This window comes from Papaver somniferum, chromosome 10, assembly GCF_003573695.1.
Source record: "Papaver somniferum cultivar HN1 chromosome 10, ASM357369v1, whole genome shotgun sequence".
NCBI lineage: Eukaryota > Viridiplantae > Streptophyta > Magnoliopsida > Ranunculales > Papaveraceae > Papaver > Papaver somniferum.
Window position 1 is genome coordinate 153,822,152 of NC_039367.1, and position 25,220 is coordinate 153,847,371.

Sequence of the window (25,220 nt, forward strand, 5' to 3'; positions counted from 1 at the left end):
AAGGCAGATTTTTTTTTTTTTTGTTGTTTGGCTGATAGCCCAGTAACAGTAACACGGTTTAATACGGCGTTAAGACGGCTTTGACAAAAAATAGACTGTTTCAGGGATTAAGACAAAAAAAAGAGAGACTGTTTTAGGGATTAAAAAACATATGTTTAGCAGTTTATACCATTATAAACCGTTGTTTCCATGCTACATACTAATTTGAGTTAACACTTAACACGGTCTGGCTAAAAAAACTGCGTTAGCACGTTTCAACTGTACTGTACATCTATACCGTTAAAATGGTCAGCTGAAAACTTTGATGGTGAGTACCCATGACATTAGTTATATCTTTTAATTCAGTTATTGATGACAAATTATTTAGTGACTGGAATGGAGGATCAGCTTGTGGCGTTGTTTTGAAAAATGAAGAGACGATGGCTATTGTATTAGCGGCAGATGCCCAAGTTCACAAAGTAACACTTGTAACTGACGAAGCTACGGGTAAAGTAGTTGGTACAAAAACCCAGATTTACAAGACAGGTATATATATATATATACATACATATTCCAAATTTTGATTATATTCAGTGGACAATTTAATAACTCTCATATAAAAGATATTTAAAATGGTTACAAACTATTGAGTTCTTGTTTTGATCCTTCTGCAGACGCTAACCCAAAACCAGTTTGCAAGGTGTGCGTCATAAAAGGTAAGTTTGGGTGCGTCTCTGTTGGTTTGCGACTAGGTGAAGACGGCGTCAATCTATGGGTTAAATATCTAGCGGATAATGTTAGTCATCCTTGGCTTTGCATGTTTATTTTGTCGATAACTATGAACACAACTGTCAGCTTTGTGGTTTTATCAATCCATGTTTTCTTTTTTAAATATTATTACTTCTACTTATTTGTGGTTTTGGAAATTTGGGGGCTCCACCAGACGAAGCCCGAGTCCACAATAGAAGAATGCATACAAATTCTGGAAAAGTATCGTCAAGAGAGGTTTGCAAATCATGCCGATAAAGAGACTGTGGAAATTCTTTTAGCTGGATGGGATGGAGATGAGGTTTGTTAATCTCGTAACTGCTTTTTCTAAATTATTAGTGTGACTGAGATCTCCAAATTTAAACCAGTATTGATGTTCATTTATATGTTTGCAGCCCAAACTTCACTACTTCAACAATAGCGGAAACAGACCAATTACAGGTGGAATACGTGCTATTGGAAAAGGATATGCCACACAACTGATGGCTCTTACAAACAAAAAGTGAGATATTTGGGCATTCACTTTGATGATGAGATTGAGTTTATTATTTAACTAGCTCTAATTTTATTTTACTTTTCCTTCTTTTTTCTAGCGTCAGAGGTTCGAGTTTGCACGTTGTTGTGGATGCTGTACAACGGTCAATTTTAGATGCACATATAGCAGATTCGACCAGAATTGGTCAAGGTGTTAATGGTAATGAATGAATCATCCTCCCAATATCTTTTCAATTTACAAGTTCATATTTTCACAATATTTGCATGCGCTATCACCATCACAGTTTTGATCATACGCCGGAATGAGAAACCCAATCCCATGGAAATCCCATACCAGACAATGGATGATCTGAAGAATAAATTCAAAACTGATAAGACAACTTATAATGAAATGCTGCAGAAAAAGAAAGAAGAAAAAGAAGCTATTGTAAGTTTCGAAACCCAACAACATCTTGCTATATTTTAATTATCATATTTACTCGAGATCTAATAAGTTTATTCAGAAGCAAATACAATTACTCATAAATGTAGAATACTCTATTTTACACAGAGACTCAGGGGATCTTCATCTTCAAAACGTTGATTGTGCAGCAGCGCTTGGAACTTGGAAGAAATTATCTTAATAGACATATGAAGCATTATGATAATTAAATCATAGTAGCTCAATATGCTCGAATCAGCTTTAGTTGGCTAGTCTAATACATCAATACCTAATTATCTTTAGATTCATATAGAAATATCATTGACTTTTAACGTCTCAAATTTATATTGTAATAAGTTTGTAATCGACTCCTTTATTGTCAGCTAGATGATCACACGTGGGCTTAATTTCGTGCGAATTCCTCAGACCTGGTATTGTTCTAATAGTTCTAGTAGTAAAATAGCAAATTCAGAGATGGTGGAAGTTAAAATTCGTTCTTTTGGTTATCAATTGTACCACGAACTTTTAGGAAAGGAGGCATCCTTTGGATTTATCTATTGACCTCCAACAATTATCATTGGTGCTAACCTAAATGTGTCCACTGGATTTCGAAACTTCAGCAGAATTAGGATTCCTACAGTTGCCTGGTTTTGAACGGGTGTTTCCATTGACATGTCTGACAGTGTCGTGAAACTTTCTTTGGCTTGGTCAAGCCCCCCTCATCATACCATAGTTTAGTTGTCGTCATAGGTTTCTAAAGGCTTGCCACAGTCAGCTAGGTCAACTTTCCTTGAAAGAGGAAGCTGCCGCCTGCCTCCCATGAATGGAACTGATTATTTTTTTTTTGTTATTCTGTACTTCTTCTCTCATTTGAAAAACTAATTTTCCATTTTTTTATTTTTATTTTTTCATGTTAGGTTACTCAACAACTACGTATTATTTTTACACAAAATTGGTTAAAAAGATCAAAATCAACATTTCCTGGGTGAAAAAACATGTAAAATTTGACACTGTTTAAATTGACGAGAATGTAAAAATAGTCAGGATGTAAACATTTTCATCCTACCCATTTTCAAATACTTTTTCTTATTTTTAATTTACATCAGGATGCATCCAGTTTCATCCTTACTCTTTTTTAAGTTTAAGCTAGGATGAATCCAGTTTCATTCTTACTCTTTTTCTTATTCTTGTTATATTTTTAAAACATGGTGTCCATTTCACCCATACTAATTTTTACCCGTCCATTAGAACCATGTTTTAAAAATATTTGGACAATGACCCATTTTTCGTTATTTTTAGTATTTTTTCACGTTGAACCCTATATAACAATTAGCATCCCCGCTTGTGGGTTCTGAATTAACTTTGTACAATAGAACCTCCATATATTAATAACCTCTACACATTAATAAAAATTTATGGTCCTAACTTGGACCAGTTGAAATTAGTAATAACCTCTTCAGTTTAATATTAATCATTTTCTTTGTTCCTCCTAAGAGAATTTACCTCCAAATATTAATAATCAATATTATTTAAAAAAATATATATCTAGTTACATTAAATTAATGATTAAAAAAATACTTATCTATATTTGTTTGAGAAAAATAAATAATTTTTTGAATTACTACAACATTTTTAAACTTGCGAACGCGTAAGATCTCATCAACATAGACACATTCTTATCGAAGCCAAAATATTTCCAACTTGTCAAGCATGTCTAAAGCTTCTTGGAACTACAAATTCCAAGATATATACATGCACTTGTATATTGGAACTATAAAAATGTATTTACATCATCTATATACGACTACAAATACATTCCAAACAAGAAATTTCTCCTTGTCACTAGGTTTAGGATTTTGTATTTGTTGTCCATCATAGCCCATGTTCCTCGGCAGTTGCAATACTTCGACGAGCAATAGATTGAGTAGTTAGGACATGACCTCAACACATGAAACATCTTCTTCGTGTTTTTTCCTAATTAAGGTAGTGTTGATGGTGGTTTTGAACGAGGGGTAAAACCGTAAAACCTCACACATGTCGTGACGTCACCGGTGACATTAGCACATTTATTAGAGCATTTAGCGGGCTTATGTAAAAATTACCAGGGTATCCTCTTTCAAATACTGAATTAGGGTTTCGATACACAAAACCCTAAGTCTACGCATACCGCGCAACCATTGCGCAAAAGCATGGAAAACATGCCAAATGCACGTACCGTGCAATCATCGCGCAAAGCATAGCAATTGCACGCACCATGCAATCATTGCGCAAAAGCATGCCAATCATGCCACTCACACACGTCACGCAACATGCCAAATGCACGTACCGTGCAAACATCGCGCAGAACATAGCAATTGCACGTACCGTTCAATCATTGCGCAAAAGCATGGAAAACATGCCGAACGCACGTACCGTGTACTTATCGCATAGCAATTGCGCGTACCGCGCAATCATTGCACTAAATATGGCAACCATGCCAAAACTACAAATAAACACGCAATCATTGCGCTAGATTTGGCAACCATGCCAAACCGCAAAACAACTCTCAATCATCGCTCTAACCATACCAAAATCCCAAAACGCGTGATCATTGCACACGTCGCGCAACCTAGGGACAATGCTCGCCACATGCGCCATTCACACATGCCGTGCAACCCTTGCACACGCCATACAACCTAGAGCCAATGACTCCACACATGTAATTGGCACATGCCGTGCAACACTTTCACTTTGGCATTACCACTTGCACCCGACGTGCAACCTAGGGCCAAGGCATGCCACAAATTCCATTGGCACATGTCGTGCAACCCTTGCACTTTGGCATGCCGCGCCTACATCAAAGGCCACGACTCCTCTTAAGATGCAAAATCTCGACCGTCGAAGGTCTCCACTGAGCCGGCAAGTCTCTCTAGCTCAACTTATCAAACACCAGCGACATGCTACATGTTTTCCACGAAAACACTCGAGACATCAAAACGTATGTCATAAACTGGGGGATGCTCATTAGGGTATTGGTTTGGCGGTCTATAGCGTGCGGCATACACAAATGCCCGTTTGAAGACAGTGTCATAAGAATAAAATGTTTAGTAAACACGCAAAGTAATGGTGAAACGCTCTTCATTGTGGAACATCAATTCCATCAAATTTCATCAATACCAAGCGTTACCACCTCTTCCCATTTAAATCATACGTTTCTTTTCTTACGAGGCCAGAGTACGTTCCACTTGGAATTGTATAAATAGGTTTTACCTATTTCCACCGAAACACAAGTTTTTGGTCAGGGAGAAATACAACACTCGGAAAGGAAACTCTTTCTAGCTTTCTCAAAGCTTTCACTTTCTGATAAAGTCAAGCACTACTCTTCCAGAACTGCTCTGATCTCAACACTCTCTCCGCTTCCCTCCCTAAACCAGCCCTTCTCCTCCTCTTTGTGACCGAAGCAAATCCGGAACGCCATTTTTTGGTTTAGGACAGATTTGTATAGATTGATCTATCGAATCTAAAGTACTCCCGTGCAGTACATTTGTTTAGGGTTTAGATTTATTTCTCACTTACTCACCGAAATTACCAAAATCAGCAAAAACGGTTTTTTCCCAAAAACAATTGGCGACCAAAGTGGGAGATTGATTTCTCGGTTACAATATCAGCTTTCAAAACTCGATCTCATACTTTGATCCAGGATGGCGGAAGCAAACGATTTTTTTCAGGGATCTACAACTCGATTACCAGACAACCTGGTTACCAGTCGTAATCCGCAAGAGATGGCTGGGGACTTCACAAGAACTGAAAGTGAACAATTCAGTCACCAGGAAACTCCAAAACGGCTGGGGACTTTCCGTAATCACGAAAATACTACATACAAAGCCGGTTTTACACGGGAATGATCTTGTTTTCATCAGAAGACCCAGAAAACTGAGTAAGTCTAGACTGGACAAAATATACGATTTATTCTTTTAGGTTCTCGATAAAACCATCATACTATTTCATCTTATGCCAACTAGCGTCACACACTTTCATAAAATCAGTATCCTATTCGCAAGTTATAATCAGAGAAATACTATTAAAACCATTCATTTCAAAATAACCCAGTATCCTCATAGAATACCAACCGTCTATCAAAACTACTCAAACTCTAAACCGGGCACCCGGTGTGCCTTTCAAACAAAAGAAAAAGAGAACTAAGCAGAGAAACATTCAAGGAAATTTATCCAATAGTGGTCTTCTCTTCTTGGAGAAATCCTCCCTCGCATCTTCGAGAGCCACTCCCTTCAGAGTCAACGTCTTGGATAATTCTTCGATTTCTGCCTCCTGCTGCGCGATTTCATCTGCAGAAAGGCCTTCGACTGCTACATTTTTCAACTTCTGGATCTCAGCAAATCCTTTGACGAACCACGAAGCGTTGAACTCATATTATACACACATATCACGATGAAACTTCCAACTACTGATGACGTCCTCAGAAACACTATATCCGGTCACCTCGCGCATGCCCTCGACTGAAGACAGGGCTTCCTCCAACGTTTGACCAGCGCAAACCAACTGGTGATATTCCTGGTTGTGTCGATATGTCCGCACCTTTCCCAGATCTTGGTATACAACACCTTGTACTTAGCTATCACGCTGAAGCCACCGACCAGCACATGACCTGGATAAGGAACCAAGTATGGGGGATTGAAAGTAGCGCCTGCAACCAGACCCACGACTGGCAAAGGGTTCTCTCCCATGCTTGCATTGACAGTCGTCAGAGCATTCTCCATTGTTCGATCCGTGTCCATACTTCTCGTTTGATCAACCTCCATATCCGAGGTGCCGGTAGAGGTCGCCGCCGCTAAAGGAAAATATTCGAAAATCTCTACCTCAGAGTAGTCTCCAGAATCAGATCCTTCCTGCAATCTTGAGTTAAACGTTTTCGAATAAGGAGAGAGAAGGGAAAAAAAATATGTGCAAGACTCACCGATCCGCTTCCCGAAGAAGATCCAGTACTTCTTCCAGAAGAGCTACCTTTGTTTTCCGAACTCTTCTCTTTCTCAGACTCTTCCCTGTCACGAGAGGGATCAACACCGCCGACCTCTACCGTAGGAGGTGTCGTTCCCTGACGGCGAGATGCAAATGTTCATAAACGAAATGAAGATTTACACGTTTAGTTGAACCAGCAAAGAGGTGACACCTACCTGAATATTGGAACAACTGAAAGACACGAGGGTCGCCGGGTCTGCCGAAATCCACCGGCGCGGTTCTTCGATCTTCGTTCCTTCGCCTGGGGACTGTCCATGTTACCAGGTGACTTTCGCTTAGCTGCAGAAGGATTCCTCAACATTGGATGCTTTGCCAAAACCTCAGGGGAGGGTCTACAACGTACGTTCGCCACCATGTGATTCACAAAACCGCGAATAGTAAGGAACTAATCTTTCCAGAACTCATTATACATGAAGGTCGTCAAAGAAATTCTTTCCAAGGGCAAGAAGGCTAGACGCGTACCCGGTGCAAGAACACTGGCATTGAGGACGACCGGCAACGGATTCTTTGAAGCAACCGGCTGACGAGCAAGAGGGATCCCTTGGTCGAAACCCATGTGACGAGCAACACGATCAATAGTATAGGAAGCTATTTGGATAGATCCCCTAAAGAAGGACGGCATACAACCAGGAATGCAACTCCGCATAAACAAGTTTTCACCAACACTCAAGTTACCTTCAGAAAGAAAAGTCGTATTCGATGCACAAGCAAAGGTGTTAACTTAAACTACGGACGCATGCACCGGAGCCCACGGGCGAAAATTGACTTCATGAGACTTATCAAGCAACCTAACCAAGTTCAAGCCGGTTCTTGGACGCATTTTCACCCATCGGAGTATTCTAGAGCCACCCCAACTCGCAGGAAGTGAAGGCAACGGCTTCGGAGCATACTTCTCAAAATGCTCCCACATCCACGCTTTAAGGAAGGCAACATGGACATACGAGTCCACTTTCATATAACCATTCGAAACATGCATGTCCGCAACCAGATGATCCAGATGCGTATACAGAGAACCAAGGAAAAAACTATCGATGAGGAGAACTACGCCTTTAGCTAACTTTATGGAAATCATCAGAATCTCTTGTCTTATCCCTTTCTTGTCGGAACCATCGTCGAAAACATCCCTGGACAACCAGAGAGCCAAAAATGCCGCAACATCAAGTGTACTACTCTTTTGACACGGTTCCAGCTCATCCGGGAACCATTGAGAAACCCACTAGGGGTAGAAACACTTTTCGTTCTCCTTCCGAACGAAATCTTTTGACTATGCAACAAGAGTAGCTCGCATCTTTTCTTCATCTTCTTACAGTTGGATATTGAGGTTTCCTGGTACGGGAAGATTCAGCAGAAGGGCCACGCTTTCTAAGGAGAAGGTCATTTCACCCCACCTGCATACGACTGTATGAGTGTCCGGACACCATATGGAGATAAAAGCAACTAAACCAGGGATGTCCTTCCTAATTTGAAGATTCGCAGAAGCCCTAACAACATCAATGATTTGCACTCGGGTCAAATTAGCACTTATGTGTTCCTGGATCACCATAAACTGGATCAATTTATCGAAGAGCGCAACGGGCTTTGACACATTCTAAAGTCAATATGGGAAGTAGAGTACTCTCCTCTGTGAAGTCAAAACCGTATTACACCTCTGGTCGGACTGAGTGGATCCTCCGTTCATCCTCTGAACCGGCCAAGATAATCGGCACGAAATTGGGATGATTCTTACTGGCTGGGGCAAGGGGATTTGTGAAGAAGTCATCATCCGTGTTTGGCTTAGAGCTACCAACGTCTTTTGGTAAAACAATACTTTGCTCAGGTGACATCTTGTCAGAGTTTCTTGTGTTTTTTTTGTTAACAAGGTATCAACACCAAAAATGCAAAACGAGAAGAAATTATCACCCACACACGGATACAGGTTCATGAAAGTCATACCTATGACTAGGTTCTGCGAAGATACGAAAAAATAACATTTTCCACGGGTTCATGTGAAGCATGCACACGGCTAGGGTTTTGCACGACACAAAAGAAAGATAATTAATTTAAGAAGGAGCGCAGGAAGACATACCTGGAATGCTAACTCTCCTTACCACTTTGTTGCTAACACAAAGACATGAAGAAACAAAGTTACAAAATAAGAGGTGTGAAAAAGCGGGGTCTAACAACACCACCCAATAATTCGATTAGCAATCTGTATGGACTAACTCCGAAATACTTTGCTAGAGAATCAACTAGACAGTCAGACTCAATCTAGGTTAAAGTATTTCAAGGAGTTAATATCTCGCACTTGTTTTGATTTACTCAAGCTAAAACAATAGCGAGTCTTTAATCAAACACAAGGAATAACTTGGACTGTATCAAAGACCAATGTCCAAGGATCAATCAATATCAATCAACAACCAAAGGTTGGATTTCCAATTGATTATATCAAACGCACAATCTGTATTATTTCTATTATATAAACAAATATAATGCGGAAAACAAATAACACAGACACACGAAATTTTGTTAACGAGGAAACCGCAAATGCAGAAAAACCCCGGGACCTAGTCCAGATTGAACACACAATGTATTAAGCCTCTATACACACTAGCCTACTACAAACTAACTTAGGATTGGCCTACAGTTGAACCCCTATCAATATCCCAATGATACAAGGTACAATTATGCTCCTACGCCTCTGATCCCAGCAGGATGTTGCGCACTTGATTCCCTTAGCCGATCTCACCCACAACTAAAAGTTGCTACAAACACAATCGCAGGCTTAACAATAAAAAAATCTGTCTCCCACAGATGAACCCTGAGTCTGTTTCGGCTTTTGATATAAAATCAAGGTGAATCAGAAACCAATTGATAATTCGGTCGTATATTCCCGAAAACAGCTTAGATTCTTTCTCAATTATCCTTGACTACACATGCGGTTTGTTGAGGAATCACAAACAGAGAGACGAAGATGTTTGTGATTACTTTATCTTTCCTATCGGAGAACTCTCACGATCTCAAGACAATCAAAGATTGTACTCGTACTATAGAAGATGCAAGATCAGATCACACAACTACGATAAAGTAGTATCGGTCTGGCCTTACAATCCCAATGAAGTATTTAAGTCGTTAACCTGATTTTAGAGAAGAAAATCAAAGGTTAATGTAGATCGACTCTAGCGAGCGCACAAGTATCACACAGACGTGTGGGGATTAGTTTTTCCCATTGCTAGATTCCCATGTATATAGTCTTCAAATCAGGGTTTTAACTTAGTTAATAAGCAAACCATATTCACCGTTAGATGAAAACCTAATTTAGACTCAAGATAATATCTCTCAAACGTTATATCGAAATATTAGCTTGTCATACAAAATTTCCATACACGTTTACTGGGTTTATGAAAACCGTGCCAAAACGTGTACGCGTATGTTGGTTCGATATAGTAACAAAAGGTTAACCATATGAGTATTTCATACCAACCATTTTCTTCTTCACCATAACTAGTTCAAATGGCTCAAATGAACTAGTGAAAGAGTTGTTCAATTGCTATGAGATCTTATGTGATTACACAAGACACAATTGAAACAAAGATGATTCGATTCAATTGAATCGGTTCATGAACATTGTAGCCACGGTTTGCATAAAGCATCCCTTGATAATTTAATATCTATGTTCAGAATTCATCTTTAGATTATAACCACTTAAGATCACTAAAAAGTTTGCAGACTTAAGTTCAATCGGTTGAGTTTTCCAAAATCAGCAGTAATTCTCGGGTCGAGAACTTCCGCCAGTTCGCGGACTGGGTTGGCGGACTGAGTTCGCGTACTACTCACAAAAACGAGTTTTTGGAAATACCAGCAGAAATTCTCGAGATGAGAACTTCCGTCAGTCGCGGACTTGGCAAGCCAACTCCACAATCCTTCCGATTTCTCTTGATCAACAAAGTTGGACAAATTCGGTTCAAGGAATACATGGTTATGTAATCTAAACTCTTATTCCAACCATTGAAACATTCTCAGAGGACGTTATACAGTTGTTACACTATTTCTCGTCAAAGCAATTTTCAAAGTGATTGAAACACTCATGACTTGCGTCACTAGGTAAAGAAAACTATGGTCGAAGCGAAACGCTTTACCAACATACACTGCGAGATATATATATAAGAGAGATATACTTAGCTCGAAATATCCAATGTGTATGCTCATAGTATATATATATATATATATATATATATATATATATATATATATAGCATACGATTTTCGTCTCAAGAAGTAGGAGATAGAATAGATAGACTTTTGAGTGACAGATAAGTTCAATTCTTCACATAACTTTTTGTCGAGAAGTTCCACCGGTTTCTTGAGTAGTTCTTCTTCTTGTCTGATGAATCTCCATGAAGTCCTTGAGCTCAACTACACTTACTATCCTAGTCCGAGACCTAGATATAATAGACTACAAATCAATACTTATAGTTCTGATCACTAACATTGACAAACATGCTTGAGATATCAACGCATGCGAGGTTGACCGAGCTATGCTCTAACAATCTCCCCCTTTGCCAGTTTTAGTAAAAAAAAACTATCAATACATATGGAATATAAAAAATATAATGAAACTTAAACATCTCCTATTCCATAAGTCCAATTCTTCAACGTTCCTTGAAATCTTCGTCCTTTTCAAGTACTCCAATTATCCCAAAGGTTGTAAGTTTAATATCACTGTTGTTGAAGATCCGTAGATATAACAATGAGAGAACTCAAGATTCTCGATCAATGTTATACAGTGACATAGTACTATTATGTTTATCAAAGTCCAATTGTATCACGACATCAACAATAATACTATGATGATATGTATCACTCCCCCTTAGTCAATACTCCATCTTGATCATGGAAACCACTCCCCCTTACACAATGATCCAAGAACCAGATGTATTTGTAGTGTGACCTACAATATTTCTCCCCCTTTTTGTCAATAAAATTGGCAAAGGTACAAGAAAGGGATCATAATGTAATTTCCACAAGAAATTTTTCATGACTAAAAGAAAGACACACATCAACTTAATATAGAAGCAATCATATAGCCGAACCTAATAGCATTCATCAAGGAGTTTAAAGATACAAGATAACTCCTAAAAAATTCCACAGCCGCACTCCCCACAAAGATATGACCAATAAGGCAAGTTCAAAAGAATTCTCTCCCATTTGATGTCATTCCCAAAAAGGAACAACAAGAGCGACCTTAATTTCGAAAGAAACAAAGGATTTTAATGGAAACCAAAAAACCATGATAAGTGATTTATTATATCCAAACTCAACTAAGTTAATCACAAGAGAACCCATGATTAACTTAATTGGAATACGCAACAAAATCAAACCACAAGAGTGATTGATTCAATTGAAGGTGCTCAACATAAGTAAACTTACGGAGCTACGACTAAATTGGTCATATGGAGGTGACAACTTAACCGTTCAAATACTCAACATAAGGAAAACCTTACGGAATACGTGACTACATTAACCAATAAAACATAATTAGTGTAGCCTTTCATATACTCAACATAAGAACTTGTGGAATATATGAAAACTCAACTAGATTAATTACAAGAGACCCTATAATTAATCTAATTGGAATACCGATAACAAAACTAATGATCGAAGTAATCAATTTAATTATTTTTGGGATCAACATAAGAGAAATTATGGAACCCCGATTAAGATTATCATAGACTATGACATTTTTAACCGTACATGTACTCAACATAAGAGATAAAGCTTATTAAGTACAAACTAAATAACCAAACTAGTTGATTAACTTAGTTTCTATGATCAAAAAATAGCATCTTATGGAATAATCAACCATGCCAATAAGAATTGACCTAGTCGTATCGTGATCAACATAAGGCACACTATGGAGCCTTCACGGTAATACAAAAATTGGATCAATAAAGATCAATATCGTGGATAACATACAAGGATCTATTATATCTTTCCATTAATAATGACATAATAGACTTTATCCTTGTTCACAAAAGATTTTAACTTATCTTCCATCAAAGTATTGACAATATAGGCTTAACTTTTGTGTTTGTCAAAAGTCTATTTATCCTAAAACCAATATATGAATATCGATCATGAACGACTTTACTTTTGACAAAATATGGGACCTTCAAGTTCAAGAATGCAAACAATACATATTCCATAAAAATATTGCAATATAACAACCATGAAAAATATTGCAAACCATCATCCTCCAATATTTTTAGAATTTAATACCAATAAACCTAAAAAATAACAAAAGAAGATGAAAACAAAGATAGCTATGTGTAGTCACAATCATCGCTATTCCAGCACTAGTTATTTTTCCAACTAAACCAAAAGAAGACTTCCTAGGCATCTAAGAAGACAGACTCTTAAGCAAAGTCCAGACAGTATAACATCAGATAGACGATTCTGGATATTCATGAGTCTTGTGATTATTGGGCTTATGAACGACAGCAACCTCTTCAGCCTTAGAGGAAACATCCTTTTTGAGGGTCTCTTTGACACGATTCTTTATGAGAGCCAGGTTACAGTTAACTTTTTCCAACTTGGCTCTTACAGCATCAAGACACTTTATAGTCCCAACAAGTTGTTGATAATCAATAATCACCTTAGTTGGAATCTTCTCCCCAATATCAGAGTGGAAAACAGTAGATTGAGGAAGAGGACCTTCTACTTCAACAAATATGAGACTAAATCCAAAACCGTATGTGTACCTTACGTAGCCCCAACACAAAACATGAGTTTTTTAAAGGACAAGACCAAACAATACAAAAAGATAATAAAATACTCATGTAAAAGTAAGTGACTGATTATCCATCTAAAAACAATAAGAAAGCATCTAGATAATCACAATTACTTTGCACAGAGTATACATATTCAATTCTCACACAACTAGGATTTTTTGGTGAGGGAGATATCAACCTTTTGATTAATTCACACAAGTATGAGCATCCATCTCATTAAATGACCATTGCTTTAGTTTATCCTTCATTCTTTGACTATCCCTCAGTTTAGAAGAGTAAGACATAGCTTGTTCCACATATCCTTCTAAAGGCTTTCTCTTAGAACTAAATCTAGGACCTATTGCAACTGGTTCAAGGGGATAAGAATGGATGGGAATCTATTTTCTAGATTTAGATTTACCAAAAACTTTCTTATAAACGTAGGGAATATTTTAATCAGGAATATGAGAGTTTATTCGTTTAGAATGTACCTGTGTTTGTGAAGATCTCTATGAAGGAGGTCATGTTTATAAGATTCTTTGTTTTCTGTGGGTATATGATTCACTGCAGTGGTCGACTGACTGTTTACTCCATTGACAGTAGATAGAAACAAGCTACGGAGTTTAGAAATTTGTTTCCTTCTTGCAAAAAAATGGATAGCAAAGTGATTTCCTTTCCCACATAAGGTACAAGTTCTTGGAGGTGAAGTAACAACAGGCACTTATTTAAACTTCATAGCCACTGGAGAAGATTGTAAGTTATAAAAACTCTTCTTGACACAATCTTCATCAGGAGAGACTTTCATTCTGTACAGTAACTCAGGAGAATGTGCAGAAGAAAATTTCTTTAAAAATGAGTTTTCTTTTCCAAGAATTTGCATTGTTAATGGGCTTTGACAAGTGATGCTTCAAGTTCCTTTTTCTCAACACGAAGACTGTCAAGATTTGATGAATGCGTCTTGATCAAACCTTCTTCTCTAATTGAGCCTTCTATGATCATCTTTTCAAGATTACAAATCTTTTTACCATGTAGATTATTTTCCTAAAGAAGTTTCTCAATTTCCATAGAGAATGACCCTATAATGTTATAGAGTACTTGTTCACGATTAATAGACTTTTCAAATTCATCAATGAGTTTTCCATGATCTTGTAGATCAATATACTCAGTAGAATTTTTTGCGATTCTGCTGAGCTCGTTTTCAACTTTAGCCATTATGTCCAATGTCACATTGGAGGAATAATGATCACAATAAGATGAGACATTCTTCTTACCTCAATTCGGAAGAATCATCTAAGGCATGACCCTTTGATGTATTTCCAGGACGCTTGACAACGTTGACAGCATTAGGAGGCATTTTGGTATGCGTATGAGATTCTTTCCACAGAGTCGGATCGCTACAAACACATACTGATTAGGCTTTAAACGTGTTTTCCTTCTTTGATACCAATTGAAAAAGTGGGGGTCTAACAACACCACCCAATAATTCGATTAATAATCTATATGGACTAACTCCGAAATACTTTGCTAGAGAATCAACTAGACAGTCAGACTCAATCTAGTTTAAAGTATCTCAAGGAGTTAATATCTCTCACTTGTTTTGATTTACTCAAGCTAAAACAATATCGAGTCTTTAATCAAACATAAGGAATAACTTAGACGGTACCAAAGACCAATGTCCAAGATAGAAAACCTAAATTACTACTAGATCTTGGTGCACCGGCTACTCCGGGCATGACCTCTTCATCACAATCCCATCCCTATTTATACTAGACTTTGCCCAATTAATTATCAATCCCAATTTTCCATACAGTATAAACAGAAAATTAGGTTTTCTAACACACAACTCACCAACTCCGTTAATTAATTTCTGAACCACTGCCTCTTTTATGCATGCTGCTACCAATTGTTGACAGACAATTTCAGATTTTCCTTCAATTTTGTGTTGAATTCCAACTACCCTAGCTAGTCATAGCTTACTGTGAAGAAAAGGGTTGAAAGAGCGAATGAGGGGGTAGGATGGTGGTGATAGTGTTGATTGACATGAGGGAGAGAATGGGTTTGGAGTGTAAGTGGGAAAAACAAGAAAGGTTGTTGTGGAGGTGGAGGTATGGGTTTGACAGAGAAATTGAAATGGGAAAGACAATTGAGAAGAAAAGTTTCTCTGATTGTGGAAGTGAAATGAAAAAGATAATAGGGACCGACCTGGGTGTTAGGCACTCATACCTAGCTTAGGTATATAAGAAGTAGATTGTTTGGGTTCCCTTTTGGTTTAGAAGGTGCAGAAGACTTGGATTTACACCAGGACCATTAATATAAGCCATGATCATCATATGACTGGCTGCGCCGGCACTAGATTTTCTTCCACTTCTAAGCCACCATTTGCTGCAACGTCTCCACATTCCAAAATATCTCTGCCACTTCAGCTAGCTGAAACTTCATGGACCTCCCCATATTTATTAATCCTACAAACCAAACATAAATTATAAGTATTTACAACAAAAATGATTATTGATGCCTCGAGACGCAAAATGTACAATTTCATTTAAAATGTGACATTAGAGCACTTGGGATGTGATAAAAGATAACAAAAAGATCTATAAATATGCATTATTAGGCACCGATCACACCCCCAAACCTGAATTTTGCTCGACCTCGAGTAAAACAAAAAATAAGGAAATCCTACCTACACCATTGTCGCTGGTTTCTCGATTGCATTTAGCGAATGCAATAAGCCTTTTAAACCACTAAGTGTCCCTAGTGGACGAGTTGAAGTCTCATGTGGGCTTGCTTAGAACATACCCACAAAGTTCTAGGTCAAAAGAGAGCTCACCTTGTATGATGTGTGACACCTACTTTTAAGTTTAAGCTCATAGCAAAATGGATTTGTCAATCTAGCTTTCAAAGGCACAAGTGACACACACTGATTCCAGCACAAAAAATATTTTGAAATCCAAGAGTTCGAATAGTTAACATGTGATAAGAGTGTAAAGTGTAATTCTATCATGAGCATGCATAGAAACTGATTTATCAACCTAAGTCATGACTGCCAATACTAAGAGATAGTTGGTCCGACTCAAAGACAAGCTAGCTTTCTGGGAGATGTGAATGTTCACCTGAAGTGTTGGTGATATTTCAGCTTACCCGTTTTGTATATCGATGGCATACACCCTCCCTTGCTTATTACAAGACTATTTACATGAGATATACAGAAACTAATTACTTTGACTACTTTGAAACAAAAAGTAAAGAAATACTGACTTAGGAGAGCACAAGATGAATAACAGACTCTCTTATCATATTCTTTTGATTTGTTTTTTTTTGTATTTTTCTAACTTTTTCTTTATTTTTTTAGATGAAAGAGTCACGAAGACAAGATGATACAACGACTTTACATAAAACAAACAGATACATTGAATTAACATTATAGCAAGAGGCAGCCCTTTTCGATGCACAAAGTAACATTGAATGGTCGTTTTTCATAACGTATACACCAACTACTATCCCAGCCGATCAAAGAACAAGCTAGTCAAGCCTCATCGGTATTCTAGATGATTGGCAGTCTACTGGATTACGCAAATCAGACGCTATACATGCTTGATAGACCGTGCAAGTGCAAGTTTCATATCACATTCTCAAAAAGTTTCAAAAGAATGTAAATCGAACTCACATGTTGTGGTGCTAGAATCAAAAAGATATCAAACTTGTACCTCATCATCTAGATCGAGAATCCTAAAATTATTATACATGCAGATACTACAAATCAAGGAGGATGAGCTCAATAATTTATTCTTTTTTTTTAACATGGCAGAGTTCAGTTTCAATTATAGCACAGTGACAGTCACATGGTATCTACACTTCACCCCCAAACCTAAACTAAACATTGTCCTCAATGTTTCTAAAGATGATCAGAATTATAACAACAACATACCATAAGGAACATGTCGAGTAGATAAAAGGAAAGAGATTACCAGATGTCGGCGAAAGAAATTTTTGAACTCCATTATTCAATGCTATAATCCAACAAGATCTCAGCCGATAGCATATTGGATTAGCACAATATATACAAGAAAAGAAAAATAAGACTCGACTGACTCGAGATAGAGAAATTTAACATATACCTACTGGATTATATACAAAGAAAATTCACCATATATATACAACCTAAAAAGTTGAGGATCAACCCAAACAATGACATGGATAAATATCAACAATCTTACACATATGTAACATGAAAGTGCAAGCAAAACGACAAATGTGCCACCCCCAAACCTGGATTTTTCAACAGAGATACTTTTGGACACAAAATCTACCAATTTCAGGGGTGCATTATGCACAAGGTCTAATTCATAGTGGACATTGTAAGGGACGGGCAAAGATACACATTCCAACTGTGTCTCTTCAAAGGTATCATATTTTCCCGAAAAATAGTCCAAGAGGACTTGTGAAGCACACAAATCTAACCCAAGGCTTGGAACTGTCCACAAAGTGGGTTTAATAAGCTCTCGGCCGACATTAAGGCAATCATGTTGTGACTTAAGCAGGGAATCAGATCTGTCTAGGTTATTTTCATCTGTATAATTACACGATTCAACAATCCCTAAGTCAGAAACAAGTGCAATATCATGCTCATGTTCATTGAAAAAATCAACATATCCCAACTCAGAATCATCATCATCAAAAATTCCAGTCTGATGCATAAGGAAACCAGAAGAAACATCATGTTGTAACCTAGGCAGGGAATCAGACACAACAAAGTTATTTTCATGCACATTATCATTGGTGTTGACAGAAAATTCAGCATTCCCTAAGTGACAAACAAGTTGTGTAGCATGCTCACTTTCACAAAACAATTGCACAAGACCCAAATCAGTACCAAAATCATCAGGATATTGATTGCGATGAATATCAACATTAGAAGAGACATTATCAATGGAGGTCTCTACACTATGGTCTAACAATTCAGAGTCACATGACTCCAAAATTAAATCTTCATGCAGAACTAGATCCTCTAACCTCATATCATCATTAGAGTAATACACATACTCTTCCCTATTAACAGCTTTGGTGTCCTTAGTCCACTCACTACATGAGGTTCATATTCATTATCAGTTGCACGAGTAGGACTGGACACACTATTTTCAAAATTTAATTCATCATCATCATTGTAACAGGGATTTTTCCATTCTGGAGTGCAAGTCTGTGAGTGGGTGTCTTGTGTGTCATAGAGAGCATCAACATGATGTGTTCTAGATTTCCTCAGGCCATGCAATTCAGGGCAGTTTTCAATCAAATGATATGAGCTATCACACGACATACAAACATGGAGTTCAGTTTGGGTACATGACCTAGGGACAATAACATTTGCATTTCTACATTTTTCTAGAGCTTCGAATCTCCTAGTCATGCAATTCATGTTTGTATTAGAGTCAAAATCAGACTCTAACTCATGGGGGTTACCCATATCATGTGATAGTATCCTGGTTTCCCTAATGGGTTCCCATTGATGGGTTTGTTATGCTAGTTCAGCTAAAAATGACCATGCATCATCCACAATTTTTTCAATAAATTCACCATTACACATGGATTCAACCATGAATCGAGAACTAAAGTCTAGTCCTTCATAAAGAATTCCGACCAGTCTCCACTTCTCAAAGCCATGGTGAGGACACTCAAACAAAAAATCATTAAACCGTTCAAAATAATGAAAAAGTGTTTCTCCATCTAACTGGACAAAAAAATTAATACTTTGACGAATGCTGATGATTCTATGATATGGAAAGAACTTTTTGAAAATTTTTGTTGTGAGTTGGTCCCAAGTGGTGATTGACTGCGGTCTCAGACTGTAAAACCATGATTTGGCACTTTCTTTTAACGAAAACGTAAACAAACGCAACTTTAGAGAGTCCTCGGACATATTTTCAAACTGCATAGTACGACAGATTTGCTCAAACTATCTTACATGATGATAGGGGTTTTCAGCATCATCCCCTCGAAATATTGGAAGAATTTGTATCATGTTTGCATCTAATTCAAATGGACCATCAGTCTGGGGTAAGAGAATACATGATAACTGACTTGTTCTTGTGGGATACATGTACTCATGGAGAGTACGGGGCCGAGTGATATCATCACCCATTTTCTCAACTTGAACAGGTGTGTCAATAATGGGAAATGGGGTTTGAAGTAGGAAGTCTTAATGAAGACTATCTAGACCATCAGTTTGGTCACAAAAATCAACAATCTTAGCTTAGGACACATCAAGCATGTTACAACACTCAGACAACCAACGATTTTTTCAAAACAGGGAAGCTAAGCTCATATGAACCAAAAGCTATTTTTCAGAATTATGCACACGGAACACAACAGATTTAGCAGGTAACATGCTTTCAAGTATCATGGGTTCATGCACAAAGGTACCAAGGCGACTGGTTCAACAGATAACAATCAGATAACCAAGCAATACAGGAAAACAATGCTCGTGAGAATTAAAAGGCTAGCCCTAGAATTTGTGTATATAGCTTTGCAATGCTGCACTCCAGACAAGCAGTAGTACGCAAACCAGGGAAGTAATGCTTATAGTAATGACAACAAGATTCAGGGCTAAATGCACACAGACACGAGTTCTGCTGAGATTAAGGGATCAACAGTGCAACAACAGACAGGTAAAAATGTTCGTCAAAAATTCACATAATTATGCTCATGAGTGTCATAGATTGCAGGAGTTGAGTATTTCTCAGCAGGGTAGCTAGTTTATCTGGCTAGCACATTTTATCATTCACGCAGTAACAGTAAAAAGAGGTTCGAGAACGATACCGCCGGTATAAACCGGGTTTAGGCACGAAAACCACGTTTTGCTGCTCCTCTTTCTGCTCTCCCTAAGCTTGTGTTTCCAGCACGACACAGGAGAAGACCAACAAACTGGTTCTGTTGCTCCATTTTTTTCCTTTCCTTTCTGGTTTGCTGCTTCAGTTTCAAAGGTACCTGGTTAACTCAACAACCAGTTTCAGATCCTAGAATGGTACAGATACAAAATCACTAACACTAAAAAATTCAGAAAAGAGATTCTGCAATATGAAGTGTGGGTATGCTGGGATCGGTGACAGACAATCCTTAGAAAAATCTGAGTTATGCTAGCATGGTATCACAGGGGATTCTCAAACATGGACAATACCTACATTGCCGTGAGGGTAACTCAAATTTCGTGAAGAGAAAACTACAGCAACAGCTGGGTAACACCTAACACAGAACAAGTGTTAGCACAATGAAAAGAGCAGAAAAGTTCAGGATGTTGCTGTAGTGCAGCTGAGATATGACAAATCAGGCCTTGCAGATTCAATGTTTAAGTGTAGGCTACTGTATCTACTTGTGACAAAAACTAATACTGAGTAGAAGGCAGTAACAAGATGACAATTAACAACTAACAAAATAAATGTTTGCAGATTCCTATATGAATGCTTACTGATGGAAATACACAAATGGTTTCTAAGAAAATTAAAAACAGTTGAAACCTAACAACTTTACAACCTGAACTATGAACAAAACTAGCTGCAGAAGCACACAATTCAAACTTGACACACTATAAGACAATGATGCAGCTAATCTAAATGAAACAAGGTGCAGATTATGCGATTGACAATGGAATGATAAAAACTACAGTTAATCTACTACAGAACTAAGCTACCGCTACAACTAAATGATGTAGTGACAATGAGAGTCGAATACGAATTGAAAAGCAACAAAAAACCTAATATTCTAAACCGAATTACAAGAATATGATATTGATGACTGAAACAAGATGGATATATGTAATAACTGAAAATTAACAACTACAGATGGTTGAACTATGCAGGATATATGATGATGCAGATGAAGGAAAAATCAAAACTACAACTATACTAATCACCAGGATGCAGGGTATCTAACAAATGGTTTACTATGTCTAAATACAAACTATTATGAGATGCAGATTATACTAATAGTTACTGAAAACAAACAGAATTCACACAAATATATATAAGATTGAACTAAAAATCAGAACTTACACTGAGATGCGGATGATGAGAATTATTGAGATTTACAGCTACAGATGATGACAACAATTGTTGGAGTTTTGAAAGTGGTAGTTAAAGTTCCTTGCTCGGACTTGTAAAGATTTAAAAATAAAAATATATACACAATAATTGTCACAATGGGCGAGAGATACTGGGACTAATGATTCGGCCAATTTTCATTTTCAAGTGGTTCAGAATTTAATTCTAGGCGATTATAGTTCAAAACAACACAAATATTAACTCTAGTTTATTGCCAAGATAGATTTTATAAAATATTACTTGTATTTCTTAAGCATGGCATATCAAAAATCCCTAGGACTAAGCATACTCCATCAAATGAAATCACAAGTAATTAATTTAAAATCTTATTTCAATTAAAATTGGTGCAAAAAGCAAATAAAGAATTAATTTAAATTACCACATGGATGAAACACGACCTCCTCCGTCGTCCCAGTGTTGGGTTTTAGCTCATCATAGTAAAAATGCTCTCAAAATATTTCATTGATGCTAAAAAGTGTTTTAAAATGAAGATAAATACAAGAAATTGATGTAAAACAGAACTTTGCGACCCACAGAAGGCGTCCAGAATCAACGACAGAGCTGAAGTGCTGTTGTCGTTGAAGAACTACGACCCACAAAGACAGTCGATGTTACTGTTGATAAACGACTGCTGCTGCGAGTCCGTTCTTCGTGTTCTTCATCTTCATCAATGGCAGCAGCAGCAGCAGCAGCAGAGAGAAATCATGGTTCTCGATTCTGCAGCGTTCCTTCTCTCCTCCCAACTCTCGACACCTCTTCTAGGACACCCATATAACCTATTTATACCCAACAACGACAAGAAATCACGCTCATTAACTCTCCATGATCCTCCATTACTCGGTGTTAAAAGAAAATATTTTCCGAATATTTTCTTCCCTGAAATGATTCTCCACGCGTAAACAGCCTCTGATACTCCCTTATTTAGCTTCTACACGCATCTTCAATGACTGTGTCATCCAAACACGAGCAACACACATCAAACTTGCTGAAAATCCGTGAATATCATTTTCAAACCTGTGTTTCCCTGATTTCTTCCACGTGATTATCCAGCCAAATTCAGTCGAAACAATCACCCATACCAGCTCTGTTATGATATATTACATCTTTCCAAAAAGTTTCAGCGATTGAATCGCACAAAATCACGTCCAAATGCAATCGAGAAAATCTGCCAGCGAAGAGCAAATATTTTCCCTCCAAATTTTTTTTTTGAATTTGTGAAGAAGGTCACCCCTTATCCAGTGGTCGCCCCTTATCTGTTGCTGGAGTCCGAATAACACATGTCCCTTGGGTGCCTTAAGTAATTTTTCTGGGGTGTTTCCAGCATTTTTTCTGGGTTCCTTCGGCGCATTTCTGGGGTGTTTTTAATCTCTATCCTAGGGTGTAAAACACCACTTTTCGAGCCAATTTCGCCGAAAGAGCTTATTTCTCTAATAATTCCTACAAAGACATAAAAGAACACAATTAATACAAAATTGAGCACTAACAATACATACAATAAAGACATAGATACATAAATGCGTCTACCAACACCCCCAAACTTATTATTTGCTAGTCCTCGAGCAAAATTTATTCTTGAAAAATGACCGAGTTAATCTCGGGTGGGTTTATCAGAGGTGTACCCACAAAAACCAATACTCCAGACCCTAGCTATCTACGAAAAATCTTGGAAAGCACTAAAGAACCTCCTTGGTTGGCATACTTATTAATTACAGGAGGAAGTACCCTGACGCGAAATTTCAATTGATGTATACGAGTTTGCACTCAAGCATACTAAAATTCATATAAGTGACAGAGCTCTACTAAGATAGTTTCACGATGGACATCATACTCGGAGTCAGACTAATCACATGAAAAGATTAAGAAGATGGAAAAAGAAAAATGTAGACGGTGTTTCCCATATCTGTCTGAAAGCCTCTGCCAAGATGAACCTAAATGACTGAGATACCGGTCTGACTAATATTAACACACTGGCATATACAAGGGAACCAGTGGTCAATAACTTAAATCTAGATCAACAAACTGGCAAATACAAGGGAACCAGCAGTTGACTACACATAACAATAACCATTTTTTTTTAACTTAACGGCATGAATAGATCTTTTGGATCCAAGCGCATGCTTCTTGTCAGCAGATTACACGATAGTTCCCACGGGTCCTGCATTCCACGCTTGCTTAGGCGACGGAAACAGGGAGAACACACGCATATTGATATCCAAGTGTTAATACTTATTCCGATTGGTCTAACTGGTGCGGTCTAATTTTTTTTTTATTTTTAAAAAGGTAACTCAGTCACTCTATTTCACCCTAGAAAAGGTAACAACTTGAATCGTGTGCCCCACCAAATCACTTGAAATAAAAGAAAACTAAAAATAGAAGGTGAAAAGGACTCGACGAGATATGGCGAACCTATCATGTTAATTCTAACACCTGAGCTCCGTGCTTTTATGAATAGACTCTATAGATGTTTCCATCTAGTCAGATTGGTTCCTCAGCTCCTAAAACAAAAATGTTTCCATCCACTTAGATTGGTTAGTGATATCCTTAATAGGCGTAAATTTCTAGGCTCTGGAGTTTATTTATTACGCAACTAAAAAGTTTCTCCCAATACCCCCAAACTTAAATCTAACATTGTCCTCAATGTTCTAAAGATAAAATTAAAAACATGAACAAGGAGAAACGGTTACTATTTGAAGTAAAAGAGTTAAGGAAGGATATTACCGTGTTGCGTGAGATTGGGTTACCTCCCAAGAAGTGCTAAGTTTAAAGTCTTCAGCCAGACTAAGAAAGGTTTAATCACCTCGAATCATATAGCAATAGCCGAAATAATTGTGGGTTATCGAAACCAAATAGAGCTATCACAAGTAAAAGGAATCTGCAACAAGCCAAGAAAATGAACATGTACTGCATACCCTTATCTAGTTTCCTGATTAAGATACCTATGTCCCACTGTGGTTCAGGTTCAGGTTCAGGTTCTATGAAAGGATCTTGATAGAAAATTTTCATTGGATGCACTTCCTCATAGCTAAGATCCAACAGTTCAGGTTTAAAAGTATGGAAAAACTCAATTAAAAATAATAACAACCTGAATAAATAGGGATCCTTAAAGTCAATCAGATTTGACTTACACAGCTGACCACAAAGAGAGTGGTGGTCTTCCTTAAACAGATGTGTCGACCCTAATCTCCTAAAGTAATTAGGTTTAGTCTCAAAACTTAATAATTGACACATCTGAAATTTATATGTTCCCACAATTGGTAGAAAAGTTTTTGGTGGGAAAACAAAGTCAATCTTGGTATTATTTCCTGGGCTAACCTCATCAACCAGAGGATGGGTTTCTAACAACTGATCTTCTTTCTGGACATCATTAGGTTCGGGATAACGTGTATGAAGATAATCTTGTAAGATGGTTGAGGCACAAATGTCAAATCCTACAGGAGGGTACTTTCTAAGAGTTAAAGCACACGGAGAATGATAATCACCCCCAAACTTAGAGTTTTCTGTGTCTCTAGAAAGACTAGTCACAACTTCCCTAATTTCTAGGTCATCGGATTCCTGGAAATGGTCAATAGATTCTTCTAAGTTGGGTTCATCCTCACTCATTTCTACGAGTTCATGTTCTTCGTATAAGACTAATGTTTCTAAATCGCTAGACTCTAAAACAATATTCTCGGAATAAACTCGTTCCTCTAGACCATTATCGGCTTC

At 37.6% G+C, this 25,220-nt stretch overlaps 1 protein-coding gene across 1 annotated transcript; it reads left to right on the plus strand.

Annotated features, from left to right (window-relative positions):
* Positions 1-317: 317 nt before the first annotated feature.
* Positions 318-2,057, plus strand: LOC113316583. The gene is made up of 7 exons (XM_026564745.1): positions 318-525; positions 654-775; positions 923-1,048; positions 1,143-1,249; positions 1,341-1,441; positions 1,527-1,669; positions 1,793-2,057. The coding sequence occupies exons 1-7, from the start codon at positions 318-320 to the stop codon at positions 1,823-1,825; spliced, it is 840 nt and encodes a 279-aa protein (XP_026420530.1). The 3' UTR covers positions 1,826-2,057.
* Positions 2,058-25,220: the final 23,163 nt, after the last annotated feature.